Source organism: Equus caballus, chromosome 7 (assembly GCF_041296265.1).
Source record: "Equus caballus isolate H_3958 breed thoroughbred chromosome 7, TB-T2T, whole genome shotgun sequence".
Classification (NCBI taxonomy): Eukaryota; Metazoa; Chordata; class Mammalia; order Perissodactyla; family Equidae; genus Equus; species Equus caballus.
In genome coordinates this window covers 4,256,844-4,276,329 of record NC_091690.1, presented here as the reverse complement: position 1 = coordinate 4,276,329, position 19,486 = coordinate 4,256,844, and the positions used below count along the sequence as shown (strand labels likewise).

The following is a 19,486-nucleotide window of genomic DNA, read 5'->3' as shown; positions in this document are numbered from 1 at the left end:
CTCCCTCCAAAAGCAGCTTTGGTGGCTGGACCAAGGTGCTCCTGGGGGCCACCTACTGACCCCATGTGTGGGGCAAGCTCCACCACCCCACCTGATCGTTAGCATCTACATGGGAGCGAAAAGCCACTGGGGCAGAGCCCTGAGGTCCCCCCGGGTGACTAGCAGGAAGCGCTGAGTTTACCGAAAGGATTTTCTGTAGCTGCTCATCGTTCTCAACCAGCAGGATGTTCACTTTGGCCTGAGTGATGACGTATTGACAAGCCTCCGGGGAGTTGGTGGCATAAATGCCAACACAAAGGCCCCTGGGAAAAGAAAACACACACATGTGCACACATACACACACACACACACACACACACACCTTAAGGCGAGAATGACCTGGAAAGCAGGGGGCGGGGGAGACTTGGCACCAACTTCCTTCCACAATTTACTGGATGAAAACAACAAAAATGATAAGTGTCGAGAGCAGCAACTCTTATGATGTCAGATCATGGAACCCTCCCAGGACCCCATTTTACAGATGAGGAAACTGAGGCTCAGGGCACGGAAGTCCCTTTTTCAGGATCCCATGGCAAATCAATGCCAGGGGTGGGATTTGCACACCCACCCCACACTCGGCCACCTGTTGCCTTCATTCACAGTCTTTTGTTCTTGCGTTTTACCATTCTATTGTGGGGTTTTTTTTTCCTTTTTTTTGAGGAAGATTAGCTCTGAGCTAACTACTGCCAATCCTCCTCTTTTTGCTGAGGAAAACTGGCCCTGAGCTCACATCTGTGCCCATCTTCCTCTACTTTATATGCGGGACGCCTGCCACAGCATGGCTTGCCAAGTGGTGCCATGTCCACACCTGGGATCTGAACCGGTGAACCCTGGGCCACCAAAGCAGAACGTGCACACTTAACCATTGCGCCACTGGGTCGGCCCCCCATTCTGTTGTGGTTTTAATTTGCATTTCCCTTATGGCTAATGATGTCGAGTATCTTTTCAAGTGCCTATTGGCTATGTCCTTTGTGACATTTCTGTTCAAGTCTTTTGCCCATTGACAACCTTTTTATCTTTTTTTCTTGCTGAGTTATAGAACTACCTTATATTTTCAAGATGCTGGTCCCTTGGCAGGTTGACTGGCTTGTGTGTCTGTCTGGCCCGCTCTCCTGGGGCTGCGTGTTCAACCCCCGTTCACATCTCAGTGGGAACTGAGTGGCAGCCCGCCGACACTCACAGTGAACCAAGCCCGTGGTCTTACCCTGCTAAGATGGCACCAAGGGAAGAAACGAACCACTCGACAGAGTTGAACCCCAGGATGCCGACTCCATGGAAGCGCTCCAAGCCGAGCTGGGAAGGCAGAAACAGAGACAGACGGACAGCAAATGGAAACACAGAGGTGTCTTACTTCTGGGTAAGATCTGCTCATCGGGATGCATGGAAGCAGATTCCACAGTTGTTTTCTCCATGCATAGGAAAAAGCCAGTATTGAGCCTAAAATCTGGGGTGTGATATTTTTGTGACCGTCGAGAGCCTGCTACGCCTCCCCCTGCATCACGCCTCACTTATTTGTCCTTATTTTTTAATGTGGTCAACTATATATAGCATGACTGTGCCATTTTAACCATTTTTAAGTGCACAGCTCAGGGGCATTAAGGACATTCACATTGTTGTGCAGCCATCCCCTCCATCCGTATCCAGAACTTTCCATCTCCCCAAACTGAAGCTCTGTCCCCATGAAACACTGACTCCCACCCCTCCCCCAGCCCCTGGCTCCCCCAATCCACTTTCTGTCTCTGTGGATGTTGCTGCTACAGGGACCTCCTATGAGTGGGATCTTACGGTCCTTTTGTGTATGGCTTCTTTCACTTACTATAAGGTCCCCCAGGTTCATCCATGTTGTAGCATGTACCCAAATTTCATTCTGTCTTAAGGCTGAATAATGCTCCATTTTATGGATGGACCACGTTGTGTTTATCCATCATCTGTCGATGGACACACGGGTTGCTCCCACCTTTTGGCTGTTGTGAATGATGCTGCTATGAGTGTGCATGTAGAAGTACCTGTTTGGGCCCTTGCTTTGAGTTCTCTTGGTTATGTACCCAGAAGTGGGACTGCTGGATCCTATGGGAATTCTCTGTTTAATTTCTGGAAGAACCACCATAGTGTCTTCCACAATGGCGGCACCAAGCTACATTCCCACCAAGAGTGCACAAGGCTTTCAGTTTCTCCACATCCTCACCAACACTTGCCATTTTCTGGATTGTTATATTTTTGGTAAATACTAGCCATCCTAATGGGTGTGAATTTATTTTTATTCTTCATCACAAAAGTACTCACAGAGTGATATTCCATAGTGGTGATAAATTGCATTTTTAAAGGGGAAGCCTTGATCTGAACGTGATTGAGGATGACCCAGGAAACCTGGACAGGAAGGGGACCATCCCTGGAGGGGTTCTGGATAACTCCATCTTTGCTGGCTCTTTTAGTCGTATGAGGCAAGGCTGGCGATGACCCCCAGTTCTTGGGGAAAGCAGAAGCATTTGGAAGGTATCTTCCTGCCAGTGCTTCAGAATGTGATGCCAAGTGTTTCTACTTAGTGACAAAAAGGCTATCTTCAGTGTAGACACAGTGTCTCTGTTAATGTGTAGATAAACTGATTTCTTTATGATTGGACCCCTTAGATTTAGGAGAACAGGGGTCCTTGGACTCCAGAACTTAGGGCATAGCTAAGGAGGATCATCTTTCAGGAGAGGTGAGCTAACCACAGCATTGAGGTGGGGCAGCCAAGAAGAAACCCAGCCCAAGCAGATGGTTCTTAATTGGCACCCCTCACAGTCTCTTGATGAAGACACATGGGCATCAGAGGGAGAGAGGAACTCAGGTCTGGGTCAATAAGTGACAGGATTTCCTATAAATAAAAACCACCAGGAGATACCCTTTTACAATAAGAGAGACCTACGATATTTATTATCTGTTGCTGCATAACACATCACCATCAATTTAGCAGATTAAAACAACACACATTTATGACCCCAGTTTCCATAGGCCAGGAGTCTGGGGGCAGCTTAGCTGGGTCTCCTGGCCTAGGACCTCCCAAAGCTGCAATCATGGCATCAGTGAACTGTGGTCTCCTCTGAAGCTTGGGGGTCATCTCCCACCCACACTCGCATGTCGTTTGTGGAATTCACTTCCTTGTGGTTCAATGACTGAGATCCTGTTTCCTTGCTGTCAGCTGGGGACGGCTCTCAACTCCCAGAGGCTGTCTGCCATCCCCTGCCACATGGCCCCCTCCACAACATGGCAGCTGGCTTCCTCAAGGCCAGCAGGAGAATCTCGCTTTTAATGGTTCGCCTGATTAGGTGAGGCCCACCCAGAGCATTGGCCCTTTGGATGAACTCAAAGTCAACTCATTAGGGACCTTAATTCCATCTTCACAATGTCTTCACTTTTGCTCCCACAGGTGGGAAATCCCGTCATAGACACAAGTCCTGCCCATACTCAAGGGAGGGAGATTATACAGCATGAGTATACCAAGGGTTGGAAATCCAGGGGGTCATCTTAGAATTCTGCCTAAAATGCCTATCAAATTGGCCGAGATGGACATTTTTGATAATAGATTGTTGGCAAGAATAGAAGTAAGCAAATTCTCTCTTACATCGTGAGTGGGCCTATAAAGGCACCATCTTTGCAAGAAATTATCCTATGAAGGAAGTTCACTGTGACACCACGTATGGTAGCAAAAGGTTGGAAGTGACTGAAATGCCCACCCACAGGGGCTGGTCAAGTCAACTGTTGCACACATATTTGCAGTTGTTGAAAAAAATATGGATTTTTTTTTTTTTTTTAATGAATCGGTATGGAAGGATCCCAGCCGAGATGGCCCCCAGTGACTCTCCTCTCCTGGTATTTGTGTCCTTGTATAGTTGCCTCCCACATTGTATCAAGGTCGGTCTGTTTAACCAATAAAATATGTTCACTCTCCCTTTGGGATCACTCATTCTGGGAGAAGCTGGCAGCCATATTACGAGGACACTCAAGCAACCCTATGGAGAAGACCAATGGGCAAGGAGCTGAGGGCGCCCACTGACAGCCAGCCGTGTAAGTAGTAAGCTTGGCAGTGGACCCTCCAGCCCCTGTCAAGCTTCAGATGATGCCGCCCGGGCTGACAGCTTGACCACAACCTCCTGAGAGATCCTGAACCAGAAACATCCAATGATGCTGTTCCTGGATTCCTGACCCACAGAAACTGTGAGATAATAAATGTGTGTCATTCAGAGTCACTAAGTTTGGGGGGTAACTTGTTATGCAGCAGTAGCTAACTAATACATGGAGAGATGATGCCAAGGGGGGAAAAAGCAAGATGCAGAACTGTGGGTGTAGTATGCTACCATGTGTGTAAAAAATTGCAAATATAAAATTATATATACATCATCTGTTTTCCCAAAGGACATACAAAAAACTGGCAATGGTGGCTGCTTCTGGAAGGGAGGAGTCAAGGATGGGAGAGAAAATTTTCCCCAATTAACCTTCGTATTTTGTGGTGGTTTGTACATTTTGTACCGTATGTGTGTATAGGTATTACCTACTCTGAATGAATGATTGAATAAACGACACATGAAGGGATGAATGAATGACTCGTTTACCTTGATCAGGGCTCTCGCAGCCTTCCGACAAGCCTCATAGTACTGGTTGAAATTCAGAACTTCCCACTCTTCGCTGTTCTTTGAGGCGAGGGCTGGATAAGCCCCAAAGCGACTGACTGACTCCCGAAAAAGTTCAGGGATGGTCATCGGGGTCTCGTGGCCTGGCCCGTGTTTGGAGATCCGGAGAAGGACCTCTCCATCTCGATGACTGGTCCACAGCCTGGGAGTAACTGCAAACAGTCACCAGGGTCGGGTGGCAAAGGTTTTTATTCATTTAATAACTTTGGGGGAGGGGCTGTCTTTTTGGACCTCAAATGCCAAGGTCAACAATTAATCTTACTCCTCGGGCGAAGTCACAAGGTCAACACTGGCCCTTTCAAGCTTTCTCTTTCCCATTTATTTTTTCCTTACCCCTCTCAACAGTTTATTATGGAAAATTTCAAGCATCCCAGAAAGTTGAAAGGACTGTGTAGCGAATGCCCTCTAACTCACACCGAGATCCCACCCCTGCCAGCATTTTGCTGTATTTGCTTTATCAAATCTCTAGGCAGCCATTCCTCTATTTGCCCACCCATCACCACATCTTATTTTTTGATGCATTTCAAAGTAAGTGGCGGCCATCCATCCATTTCACCCTTAAACCCTTTAGCATATAATCATTAACTAGAGTTCTATATAATTTACAGGCTTTATTTTGTTTAAGGTAAAATTTATATGCAGTGGACTACATCTGCTTTGGCCATGAAATATGACTGACGTGTGTCACTCTCAGGTGGAAGATTTAAGAGCCAGTGTGTGATTCGCTGTGCCTCGTTCTCCTGCCATAAGAAAGGGCTGTTGGCGGGGCCGGCCCGGTGGAGCAGTGGTTAAGTGCGCACGTTCCGCTTCAGCAGCCCAGAGTTCGCCAGTTCAGATCCTGGGTGTGCACATGGCACCGCTTGGCAAGCCATGCTGTGGTAGGCATCCCACATATAAAGTAGAGGAGGATGGGCACGGATGTTAGCTCAGGGCCAGTTTTCCTCAGCCAAAAGAGGAGGATTAGCAGCAGATGTTAGCTCAGGGCTAATCTTCCACAAAAAAAAAAAAAAAAAGAAAAGGATGTTGGCTAGAAGCCAGTAGAAAGACCCTGGAGATGGATGCACAAAGGCAGATGCTGAGGATAGTCATCAATAGACACTGGGCAAAAAAACCATGAACTATGTATCAGTCAGCTGGGGCTGCTGTAACAAAGCATCCCAGACTGGGCGCCTGAAACAACAGAAATTTATTCCCTTGCAGTTCTGGAGAGGAAAAGTCTGAGGTCGAGGTGTCAGCCAAGTTGGTTCCTCCTGAGGCTGTGAGGGAGAGCCTGTTCCTTGCCTCCCCTCCAGCTTCGGGCGGTTTGCTGGCCATCGTGGATGGTCCTCAGCTTGCAGAAGCATCACCCTGAACTCTGCCTCCACCTACACGCAGCGTTCTCGCTGTGTGGGCATCTGTGTCCAAACTTACACTTTTCAGGTCTGAGGTCCTGGGTGTTAGGACTGCAACATATGCATTTGGGGGTTTCGGGAGCTCTCTGGGGTCTCTGTTATAAGGGCACTAACTCCATTCATGAGGGCTCCACCCTCATGACCTAGTCACCCCCTAAAGGCCCCACCCCCTGATACCATCAGCCTGGGGGCTAAGTTTCAACATATGAATTTGGGGAGGAATACAAACGTCCAGGCCACAGCAGGGGACACAATTCAACTCATAACAAATCACCTCAAGGGCAGCTGGTTCATCAAGTTCCCCCATTAACCCCCCCCCCCCCACAAGGAGCATTCGCCGTGGAGCGAATGTCAGCTTATGACAAAACCACCCTCTGGGGATGGGGACCACATGAGGAGAACGTCATCGAGGGAATTAACCATCGTGGCTTCCCCGCCCTATGGCTCCAGCAGTCCATCCTGAAGCATGGGGGAGGGGGGAACCTTGAAATTGGACAAAAATGGGGGGCGTCACCTGGATACTGGTGGGGACATTGTAATGACTGTACTGGGTTGAATGGTGTTCCCCCAAAATTCCTGTCCAGAATCTCAGAATGTGACCTTATCTGGAAATAGGGTCTTTGCCGGTGGAATCAGCTGAAGGTCTCAAGGTGAAATCATCCTGGGTGGAGGGTGGGCCCTAAATCCAGTGACGGGTGTCCTTACAAGAAAAGGACATAGAAACACACAGAAAGACGACGGCCACGTGACGACAGTGGAGTGAGGACTTTGTAACCCCAGGAACGCCAAGGATCACCAGCAGCCACCAGCAGCCACCAGCAGCCGGGAGAGGGATGTGGAATAGATTCTGGGACGTCCACAGCCTCCAGAAGGATCCAATCCTGCCCCACCTCCACCTCGGACTTGGGACCCCCAGCGCTGGGAAGCAGTCAGTTCCCGAGGTTCCAGCTGCTCAGGCTGGGGACTTTCTTCCAGCAGCCCCAGGAACCTAACGATGACCAAAAGGAGATTTCGAAAACTACTGCTCTTTGAGAGTGACTGTAAAAGTTGTCATTCTCGCCAACATTTATCCACTTGGAAAAGGGCAGCTGTGAAAGAGAATGGAGGCGATTTCCCATCACATGATGCTCCTTGAGTTTTGTTACAACAGAAAAATGCTTACAAAATAATGACAATGAATTATTACTCCATCTGCACCATATATGTTATGTTATACTCTCTATATGTATACAATTATGTCTGCACTATATATGTTATTAAATCTGTACTATATATGGATATAATTACACTTGCACTATGTATATCCACACAATGTATATATACACACAATGTATACATACACACAATTGTATATATACACACAATTGTGTGTATACACACAATGTATATATACACATAATATATATATACACACAATGTATATATACACACAATGTATACATACACACAATTGTATATATACACACAATTGTGTGTATACACACAATGTATATATACACACAATATATATATACACACAATGTATATATACACACAATTGTATATATATACACAAAATGTATACATACACGCAATTATATATATACACACAATTGTATATATACACACTATATATATATACACACACAATGTATATATACACACAATTGTATATACACACAATGTATATATACACACAATGTAAATATACACACAATTGTATATGTTCACATAATGTATATATACACACAATTGTATATATACACACACAATGTATATACACACACAATTGTATATGTATACACAGTCACATCTGCACTATGCATATACACACAATTGCATGTCTACATACCACAATGTATATATATATGAATATATATAAAATTGTGTCTATGTACGCACACAATTACATGTACACGATGCATATATGGTCCCTGGGAGCTTCATCCCCCTGGGCTCATCATCCTAATAAAGAGGTGCTGTGGCCAAGTATCAATGCCCCCCTGGTGCAAATGACACAAATGAGGCTTCAAAAGAGCAAGTGACTCCCCTGCTGTCATGAGACTGGGAGAGCTCTGCTCTGATCTAAGTGGCCCAGCAGTCAACCGCTTGCCTGTGCCGCCTCCACTCCCATCAGGTGCAGGAACAGGCCCCCCAGGTTCAGGCAGCTCGGCCAAGGCCAGGGGCCCGAGCAGGGAATGGCTGAGGCCCGACTCCCCGGGCCCAGGCTCCCTTACGAAAAGCCTTGGCCGAGTCAGCTTGCCTTTCTCTCTCCCACAAGATACCTTTTGTGTCACTCATGTCTGCTTCAAGGTTCTCAGCCTCCTCTTCTTGAGTCGTAGGGGTTTCAGCCCTTCTAGGCCTGCAGAGACCATTCCTCACAGCTCTGCAAGGCACAGACAGGGAACTTAGTGGGCCTGACGAAGGGGCTGCAGGGCGAGCCCAACTCCCATGCACTGGTCATGTCTGCCTAGAATCCTGGGATCGACTAGTCATGTCTGTCCTGGGCCTAGGAGAAGGAAAGAGCAGCTCGTATGCCACATAATAGAGCAATTGTTAAGACCAGAGGGTACTCAATCTGTGAGTTTCCAGAAGAGTCTCCTAAACTGTTAGAATATAGGAGCCAAGTCTATACGTGATCCTGTGGGTGAGAAAATATTTTGAAGTTTCCCAAGGGAAGGAAGCCCTCACAGGAGAGTCCTCATCTGGTCAGCTTGCCTTAGAGATTGTTTAATATGAAAACCCAAATGCGCAAGGAAAAAAACGAGTAAATCTTGCTCTATATCATCAATCTGATTAAAAAATAGGCAGAGGATCAGAACAGACATTTTTCCAAAGAAAACATTCAGGTGGCCAAGAGGTACGTGAAAAGGTGTTCGACATCACTAATCATCAGGAAATAGAAATCCAAACCATGGTGAGATAGCACCTCACCCCTGTCAGAAAGGCCATCAACAAAAAGACAACAAATCATAAGCGTTGAGGAGGATGTGAGGAAAAGGGAACCCTTGTGCACCGTTGGTGGGAATGTAAACTGGTGCAGCCGCTGTGGAAACAGTGTGGTGGATCCTCAAAAAATTAAAAATAGAACCACCATACAATCCAGCAATTCCACTTCTGGGTATTTATCCGAAGGAAATGAAAACACTAATTTGAAAAGATATCTGCAACCTGTATTCACTGCATTATTATTCACAATAGTCAAGACGTGGAAACAACCTAAGTGTCCAAGAATGGATGAACGAATAAAGAAGATATACACACACAATGGAATATTATTCAGCTGTGAAAAAGAAGGAAATTCTGTCATTCGTGACAACATGGATGGACCTTGAGGGCATTATGCTAAGTGAACTAAGTCAGACAGAGAAAGACAAATATTGTATGACCTTCCTTATAGGGGGAATCTAAAAAAAAAAACCCCCATGAAGTCATAGATACAGAGAACAGATCGGTGTTTGCCAGAGGCTGGGGTGGGAGTGGGTGAAATGGGTGAAGAGTTTCAAAAGATAGAAACTTCCAGTTATAACAAATAAATCATGGGATGTAACATCCCCATGGTGATTATAGTTAATAATACTGTATTGCATATTTGAAAGTTGCTAAGAGAGTAAATCTTAAAAGTTCTCATCATAAGAAAAAGAATTTGTTACTATGTGTGATGATGGATGTTTACTAGATTTATTGTGATCATTTTGCAATATATACGTATATCAACTCATTATATGTACATCTGAAACTAATATAATGTTATATGTCAATTTTATCTCCATGTACTAGCAGAAACTGGCTTTGTATTTCAGTGAAAAAAGGTCACCAGAAAGGCACATTATAAAATGAACTTGAAGGAGTCTCCATGGAGTTTATATGCACAGACTAAGTCAATCAGCAGAACATGGCAAGGAGCTAAACACAGCAGATCTGGACACAGATGCAAACCTGCATGTAAAGATGTGCACAAAGTGTCCCGCAAATGAAGAAACTAGAAGAAGGCCCAAGGTCCTGCTGGAGCTCCTGGATGTGGTCCAGAACCTTGGGGTCACCCTTAATTCACCTTTGACTCCCCACCCTTCATCCCTCCATGTCTCCCTCCCTTCCATCCATCCATCCATCCATCCACCCATCCATCCATCCATCCACCATCCATCACCATCCATCCACCCATCCTTCCTTCCATCCATCCATCCATCCATCCACCCACCCATCATTCCATCCATCCATCCATCCACTTATCCAACCATCCATCCATCCATCCATCCATCTACCATCCATCCATCCATCCTTCTATCCAACCATCCATCCATTCATCCATCCTTCCATCCGCTCATCTATCCATCTACCCACCCAGCCACCTACCCATCCATTTTTGCTTCCTTCCTTCTTTGCTTCATCTCTCCCTCCTCTCCTCCCCCTTTTCTCTCTTTTCCTCCTCCCTTGCTTCCTTCTGTCTGTCTCTGCTTTCCTCCCTTCCTCTCTGTCCCCATCCGCCTCCCTCTTTCTCCCTCTCCTGCTCTCCTCTCCTTCTCTCTCTTTCTCTCTCTCTCTCCCCCACATCTGGCCCATCAGCAAATTCCATCAGCTCAGCCTTCAGAATAGGTCTCAAACCAACGGCTCATCTGGACAGGTTCAGCTGCCTGGAACCTGGGTTCCCTCCCATAAGCCAGAGGGACCCCGTCAAGAGTGGGTCCCATCAACCACATTCAATATGTGAATTCCAGCTGGATCCCAATGCAAACAAGATGTTCGTGAGCAACTGGGGACTTGAACACTGACTGCCTCTCAGATGACACGAAGAAAGGATGGCTGCTTTTTAAACTATGATAATGGTTTGGGGATTAAGTTAAAGAAAAGAATCCTTGCTGCTGAAGGATTTACACATGAAAACATGCTGTCTTGGGTTTTCTTTAAAACCATCCTGGTTAACAGTGTGGCATTAATCATTAAAAGTGAAGAGGTGCATATCGCTAACTTGGCATTTTCACTTCTAGGTATATTCGCAAGAGAAGCTCTTGCACCTCTGCCCCAGGAGACATGGACAAGAATGTCCACAGCAGCAGTGTTCATAAGAACCCTACACTGGAAGCAGCCCAAATGTCCATCAACAGGAGAATGGATACATCCAATGTGGAATACTATGCAGTGATGAAAATGTAAGAACATATACAAAAACTTGAATGCATCTGCCAGCCGTGATGCTGATAAAGAAGCAGGTTGCAGTATGATTCTACTTATATAAAGTTTACAAACAGACAACATTAATTAGTACTCATTTAGGTGGTGAAAATATAAGAGAAAGTTCTGCAGGAAATTCAGGATAGCAATTACCTCTCTTAGGTGAGGGAGGAATAAGAGAAAAAGTTTGGACACATAAACAACTTGTAAGTTACTAGTCATATTCTATTTCATAAAGTGAAGTAGGTATGCAGAATTTTATTGCCATCTGTCAAATTGTACCGATTTTGTTTCATGTGTTACTTTATATGCAAGACGTGGTTCACAATTTTAAAAGGCCATGTAAGGTTTATTAGAAGAATGCAAAAGTCACTCCTCATTAAAAATCCATCAATGTGAGTTACTGCCTTTAAGGGACAAGGGTGAAAAACTATGATCTCCCCAAGATGGAATTTGATGAAATGTCCATTTTTAATGAAAATTCCTTAGCACATAAGAAATGAAAGACATTTCCTTAACTTGATAAAGGATATCTACCAGAATTGTGTGATCAATATTATACTCATTAATAGTGACAAAAGCACTGAAAGAATTTCCATGAAGTCAGGAACGAGACAAAGACGTCAGCTCTCACTGCTGCCGTTCAGCTTTAAGCTGGAAGTTCTTAGCTAATGCAATAAGACAAGAAAAAGAAAGGAGAGGAAGCAAGATTGGAAACAGACAACACTATCATTTTGCAAATATGATTGGGTACCTAGACTATCCAATGACCTGAAAAGCTGTTAGAGATTAAGCAGCGCCGTAAGGTGAATGGACAAAAGATCAATATTCAAAAATCAATAGCTTTCCGGTACACCAGCAGCAACCAATGAGCAGATGCAATAGAAAAAGATACGGAGGGTCTAGCTCAAGGCCAAAATGTGTGTCTGTGGTGAGACCAAGTCCTAATGAGATATGCTGCTGGGTGACAGATGCTAAATCCCAAAGGACTCCCACATGCCCCTCTCCCATGCCACTGGCACCTGCCACTCTTCACAAGGTGTGGTTCTGGCCATCACAGCAAAGCATTGACTGCTGAGACATCTGGGCGCTCGTGGTGCTTTCTTCTCCCGCAAAGATGATGATCAGGTCGCCCTTCCCAGAGACCTGAACATGCGCTTCCCCTTCCCAGCCCTTGTCACCGTCTGGGGAAGCCAGGATGGTGGTGGTGATAAGAAGTAGGAAGGTGGCAGTCTCCCTCCCCGACAGCCCTTCCAGAACCTTCCATCCCAACCACCTCTTGTGACATCACTGGCTGTCTCTGCCTCTCCACCCCACCCCCACCCCTGGAGGAAACTGCTTCCGCGGCAGGCGGATTGCTATTCACTTTTCACTTATTTGTTCATTCATGCATGCATGTGTGCATGCATTAAACTTCTGCACATGTTCATAAAATTTATATGGAGCCACACCTTTATGTCGGGCATTGTGCTAGATGCTGGGACACAAAGATGAGCAAAATCCTCAAAGCCTGCTCAGGGGGACAGCAGGGAGATCTAGAATCGTGCAGACAAATGCAAACTTACAACTGTGCAGAGAGACCCACGGTGGGTCGAGAGGGTTTGACGAGGGATCAGACCTAGGCAGGGAGGTTGGGAGAGGTTCCTTGAGCTGAGATGCAAAGGACGGGCGGATGCCAGCCTTGATCTCACACTTGCTATCATGGTGCCCCACGGTATGCGTCTTCAATCTGCCTCCCCTTCTCTATATCTGTTTTGCTCATTGCTGTATCCTTGGAAGGGCACAGATGGGTGTTCGATAAATATTTATTAACTGAATATTCTGCTCTGCCAAGAGAAAAGGATAAAGAGTGTTTCATTGTCTCTGGAGCCTACTGGGTAGTTCACATCTGTGGCAGACCCGTGTCCACTCCAAGAGCACTGGGGCAGCTGTGGCTGGGAGAGCCAGCGTCCACCAACATCTATTCTGCCACTTTTTCTCCAGACCTCTCACCTGAAGATGATATTTCCTAGATCCTCTTGTTGTTACCTGTGGCCATCTGGCTAAATCCTGACCCATGGGATGTGGACATAAGTGATGGGGGCCACTTTAGGGTCGTGCCCTTACAGGAAAGGAGATGGCAGCCCCTTTCCCTAGTGGAATGCTGGGATCTAGAGCAGCTGATGGTGAAGGAGGCAGAGCAACAAGAGGGACGGAGCCTGGGTCCCTAGTGACTGTCGAACCACTTTGCTAGTCCTGGACAAATACATGCGAGTTACATGCACACTTGCGCTCACCCATATTCAGGCACACGCTCATATGTACACTCGCATTCACACACTCAAACACACCTTATTAGGGACACACAACCACATACACACTCTCACACCTGTTCACACACTCACATGCGTATATGTCATGTGCCTTCACACTGATGATGTTCACACACATCCTCCCACAACCACACCCACGCACACACTCACGTGCCTTCATACAGACACAAAATTGCATATATACACACACTCACACACACACTCATGCATACCCTCATACAGACACACAATTACATACACATACTCTCACACACACACACACATGTGCTGACAATCACACACGCATTCACATGCACCATCATGCAGACACACAATTGCACACACATCCACTCACATGCATGTGCACTCACACACCCGTTTACATAGACACACAGTTTCATTTCTAGTTTCACACACATATGCATTCACACTCACAATTGCACACACCCTCAGACAATCTCCAATACATGCACACACGTGCTCACACTCACACGAACCCTCATGCGTGAGACACACGCTCACACACACACACTCACAGTCTCCCTACAGAAAAGTAAATCCAGTCAGGAGAAAGCCGTCCACAGGTCTCTCAAATGAGGCTCCGAGAGGAAGAGGGGGACGCTGCAGTGCTCACCCAGGTGTCCTTCGGGGATGAGGGACACGCTCCCCAGCTTCTGGGAACACTGCCAGAGTGGACCTCGGCCATCCTTCCCTCCCAATCAGTCAGCCTCTGCTGAATAACTATGCTTTGTCTAGGGTCACAGTGCCTTCCCCGGGCAGCCCCATCAGCCTGGGGACACAAAGTCCCCATCCCATTACCCCAGCTCAGGACAACTCTGAGAGGCTGTCCCAGCCACCGGCCTTCCCTGGGGGCAGCTGGACTCTCCCCCGTCTTGCTTTCCCCGCTTCCACCCATGTCCATCCTAAGAGCACTCCCAAAATAAATGTTTTGCAAGCCGGGTCCCTCCCCTCTGCTTCCTAATGAGTCCTACACAGGCAACAAAAGCAGAAACCGTCTCCCACTATAATCCCTCTGCAGCCCTTGTCTTACCTTTCTCTCACCTGCCCCAGGTAAGATAACAGCAGGGACTCACATTCCTCGCTGCCCCTCCCCTGTGGTCATGCTCACAGAGCCGTGGCCGTGAGCGTTGACCACACTCTCTGGGTAGCTGAGGATCCCCTCCCCCAAGCAGAGGGAGGGAGTTTATTCCAGGCCACCGCACACATCCAAATGTGACAATAGACACGGGGATTGCACAGAGGCGGCAATGACAGAAAGAGAAAGCCTGATTTAGCAAAATCCAGCTACCCCAACCCAGCTGACCCCAAATGACTCCCCGACCCCCAAAGCCAAATGTACTGAAGCTGAGGGTGACTCTGGAAAAGAGCCCAGGGGCCCACATAGGAAAATGGGGAAGGAGGGACTCACTTGGCGGTGTGGGTCACCTGTACATCCTCGATCACCTCGCTGGGCACAGGGAGTCGGACCCTAAGCACTTGGGGCTGGGTCCAGGATCTGCCGCTGGGGCAGCCACATCCACCTCAAGAGGCATCTTGTCTGAAGGGACCAGAACAGTGGGAGCTCTCGGCCAACCACCAATTCACCCAATTAACTAACACACCCACCAACTCGGGTTCTGTGCCCCATAAAGCTTGCTGGTGGCCCCCGGGTCATACGGGACCCTTGTAAGATTGCTCTGAACCACACATGAGTCTATCGCACATGGGATGAGCTGCATGCTTGCTGGGGGTAAGCTCTTTATTTCCCAAACTATGTTACTCTAACAATCTGATTTAATTAAATGATTACATCCACCAATGCAATACAAGGGCAAAAAGATCACTGTTTCTAAGTCTCAAAGTACAGCTGACTCAAAAAGATTGATGAGTCAGGTATGGAGCAGATGATATGTTAGGTCTGGGAAAAAATTGGAAATCTACTGTGTCCAATATGGTAGCCACTGGCCCATGTGGGTGTTGAGATTTAAATTGTAATTAATCAAAATTAAATAAAAGTTGGAACTGTACACTTTAAAATAGTTGAGAAGGTAAATTTAATGTTATGTTATTTTACCATGATTAAAAATAAAAATAAATTTAATTTAAATTTCAGTTCCTCAATCACAGAAACAATATTTCAAAGGCTCAAGAGGGGCCCGGCCCCGTGGTCTAGTGGTTAAGTTTGGCGTGCTCCACTTGGTTGGCCTGGGTTCGGTTCCCGGGTGCAAACCTACATCACTCATTGGTGGCCATGCTGTGGCAACAACCCACATACAAAATAGAAGAAGAGTGGCATAGATGTTAGCTCAGGGCAAATCTTCCTCAGCAAAAAAAAAAAAAAAAAAAAGCTCAAGAGCCACATGTGGCTAGTGGCCACCATATTGGACAACCCAGATGCAGAACATTTCTACCATCACAGAAAGTTCTAGATAGTGCTGGTAGACCAATTCTACACTGAGTGTACTACTAAATGTATCTAAATGTATCTTATGCTCTTACTACACGCTTTTGTGATTAAAAGCAATTCATTATAGTCGGGAACATTAAAAAGATAGAACAGTAATTTGATGATTGAAAAGTTGATAAAGCTTGTTCAACATATTCAATGGATTGGTCACGTGAGGAATTTCAACACCCCTCTTTTATTATGCTCTCTTGTTTCTTAAAACAAATTCACCTCTCTCCGGATCCATAACTCTTGGTGGTAATCTGTGTCTTCAGAAACCTGAGTTGTACAGCACTCAAAATTGATTTCCTCGTGACAGTTTCCAAGCTATTGCTGCAAACCCAAGAATTCTTCTCTTGGCACGTCCCCGTGGCCTGATCACCAGTATTCTATGGTCACAATGACCTTCAAGATCAACCAAAGAAGAACGTTTTGGACCTCTGCTTGTGAAGCTGGGTACCTGAGGGTTACTGTAAATATTCAGTGAGAACATGACTGCCTTTCATCCTCGCTCCCAACACAGGCAAAGGCGAAGAGAAGTTAATCGTGTTAATTTGCTGTTTCTTGTTTAACCTGAGAGGTGACTCAAGGGTCACAAGGATTTACCAGCTTGTTTTGCAGAAGAAAATGAATACCTTTGAGGAAGTTACGATCACCAGATAACCAGCCCCCCAACTGTGGTTGATGCCCAGAAGTCTAGTTGCCCAAGGGCTTATCCGGATGAAAGAAACAGGGATTACCCATTTGTTTCTCCAAAACTCCCCCTGCCAAACCCCTTAGCTCTGTAAAACCCCTGGCTTTCTTCTCTTATGAAGGCAGATGTGAGAGAACCTATCCTCCCGCCTTCTCATTTGGGCCTATTCCAATAAACCTTTCTCCATCTACTGCATGTCAGGCACATGAATTTGAAATTAGGAGGTTTGGTGTCACTTGGGGTTTAGGGTCAGGAAAGGTCTAAAGAAGTGGCTCACTGGGGGTTGGGGGCGGGCAAAATGGGTGAAGGGGGTCAAAAGGCAGAAACTTCCAGTTATAAAAAAATAAGTCTTGGGGATGTAACATGCGGCATGGTGACCATAGTTAACAATACTGAATCGTACATTTGAAAGTTGCTAAGAGAGTGGATCTTAAACGTTCTCATCACAAGAAAAAAATTGTAACTATGTGTGTTATCTTTGTTATATATTGTAACACGTGTAACTATGGATGTTAACTAGAGTTGTGATCATTTGGCAACATATACCAAATGTCAATCATTCTATTGTACACGTGAAACTAATGCTATAAGTCAATTTCATCTCAATAAAATATAATAAAATAAGCAAAACGAAATACAGACAGAGGGCTGGATCTGGCCCACAGGGCGGTAGTTTGGCGATTCCTACTATAGACTAGCCAGGGTGATTTTGATTTTGATTTTTCCAGAGAAAATCTGTAACTTTTCTCACAGCTCCCCCTGGTGGGAGCGTCCGTCTCTCTCACGGGAGAGCATAGACCGCGGCATCTGGGGTCTCTGCAATACACGCAGCAGAGATGGAATTCCCGGACGTCAGCCTGCTGTGTAAGTTTTTCATTTTGCATTAAGGTAATACGTATACATTGTTTCATTGTTGTTGCCGGATATCAAAAAATTCAGAAACATTTATAACAGTAACAATCTCCTGTTAAAAAATCAGAAACATTTATAACAGTAACAATCTCCTGTTCCACCTCCGCCTCCTCAACACTCACAAGTACCCTTCCCCCAGTTGCAAACCATTATCAACACTTTAACTACTTCCCCTGGTATCAACTTCAATTTTAGACATCGTCTTTTGACTTCCTGTTATGGCCTGCCTCTCTGGCAATTTCTTATGTGCTTTAATATTTTTCTCCATGACCTTTGCCATAGGCCTACCAATAAGGTTTTTTGTAGGACAAAGATTGGCAACCTACTGCCGGGCTGCTGCCTGTTTTTGTCAATAAAGTTTTATTGGCACACTGCCACACCCATTCGTGTACACACAGCGTTGTCTCTGGCCACTTTTGTGCTGTCACAGCAGAGCTACAAAGTTGTGACAAGGATCATATGACCCGAAAAGCCAACAATACTTGCTATCTGGTCCTTTATAGAAAAAATTTGCCACCCTTTGATCTAGGATAATCTATTAGTTTTCTTTCTTTTTTTTTTTTTTCCTGGGGAGTCTTGGTCTCTAAGCCCTCTGTCATCCTGTTCCTGTCTTCCAATCTGAGTATTCCTCATGCCGTGGCCAGAGCTGTGTCCAGAGAACCAGCATTCTCTCCTGGGCCCAGTTTCGGCCTCCTAACCTTTTATAGCATCCTGCAATTGGCAAAAGATGCTATACTAGGTTGAATAGGGTCCCCCCAAATTCGTGCCCACCTGGAACCTCAGAATGTGACTTCGTTTGGAAGTAGGGTCTTTGCAGATGTAATTAGATAAGTTAGGAGGGAGTCATACGGGATTAGGGTAGCCCTAAATTCAGTGACTGGTGTCTTTGTAAGACAGAGAGAGACAAACACACAAGGCCCCAGAAGAGGGTTCTTCTGGAATTGTCCAGACCAGGCAAAGACCCCCAAGTTCCCACCTTCATGTGTATCAGATTCTTCATCACATATGATTTAATTTGGTGCAATACTCGAATGGCTTTTAAAAAGTGGTTTTTAATTTCCTGCCACCTAAGCATAATTTCACCTGCTGTAATTTTTGAATGATTTGCAAAAAATTGTCCGTCTTTCATTTCTCTTCACCTGTTTGTGCATGCAAAGTTTCTTGCCAATTATGCCTGTCAAGAATCTGAGGAAATTCAAAACAAGCCAAATGTCCGTCAACAGGAGAATGGGCGATAAATACTGGTATATTCATACAGTAGAATCCTGCTCAATGATGTTTTAAAAAGAATGAGCAAATGATGCCCTCAACAATAGGGATGAACCTCACAGACATTTTATTATACTGAAGAAGCCAGACACAAAAGGGTACGTTCTGTATAATTTCACCAATATGAAGGTCAAGAATAAGCGAAATAAATATGGTGCTAGAAGTCAGAATGATGGGGTGGAGGTACTAACTGGAAAAGGATGTGAGGGAGCCTTTGTGGGAGGCCAGAATGTTCTATATCTTGATCTAGTTGCTGGTGACAAAAGCCCACATACATATAAAAACTCACACATATGTAAAAAATAAAAAATTGTTGACTTTGATGTACGTAAGGTATAACTCAGTAAAAAAGAAAAATATCTCAGAAGTGTTTAAAAACATTTCATGACATTAAAAAAAAGAATTTGAAGAGACCATTAGTGATATTTCTCTGTCAGAAATTGAATGGGGTGATTATGAGCACAGAAGTTAGCTTAAACTATTATATTCATGCAAGAAAGTTCAGGTTTTTGTTAAGAGTTTGAAAAAGATTCCTAAGGAAATTATATACGAATACATAAATATTATCATTTTTTACACACACCTTGCAGCAAAACAGAATCCTTTTACAATGTGGAATTTTCCAA

General features: G+C 45.4%; 1 protein-coding gene and 1 long non-coding RNA gene across 15 annotated transcripts in view; one reads left to right on the top strand and one right to left on the bottom strand.

Annotated features, from left to right (window-relative positions):
• Nucleotides 1–4,608, top strand: part of LOC111774196 (uncharacterized) — a 33,772-nt gene extending 29,164 nt beyond the window's left edge. The window contains exons 4-5 of the long non-coding RNA XR_011440394.1: nt 1,117–1,396; nt 3,446–4,608. This is a non-coding gene — a long non-coding RNA (uncharacterized lncRNA). The remainder of the gene's footprint in view (nt 1–1,116; nt 1,397–3,445) is intronic.
• ACSBG2 (acyl-CoA synthetase bubblegum family member 2) overlaps nt 1–14,726 on the bottom strand; it is a 33,901-nt gene extending 19,175 nt beyond the window's left edge. For 7 of the 14 annotated variants that reach the window (XR_011440391.1, XR_011440390.1, XR_011440388.1 and 4 more), the window contains exons 1-5: nt 12,271–12,558; nt 8,362–8,462; nt 4,629–4,858; nt 1,244–1,332; nt 182–302 (exon numbers count right to left, since the gene is read on the bottom strand). Coding sequence is in view for 8 of the 14 variants with exons in the window: in XM_023644560.2 (XP_023500328.1) it covers nt 182–302; nt 1,244–1,332; nt 4,629–4,858; nt 8,362–8,377 (456 nt within the window). In the remaining 6 variants the exon portion in view is untranslated. Of the gene's footprint in view, nt 1–181; nt 303–1,243; nt 1,333–4,628; nt 4,859–8,361; nt 8,463–12,270; nt 12,559–14,590 lie in introns of those variants that run through there. The other 7 variants (XR_011440392.1, XR_011440393.1, XM_070272567.1 and 4 more) reach the window with 2 other exon arrangements.
• Between the last annotated feature and the right edge of the window lie 4,760 nt (nt 14,727–19,486).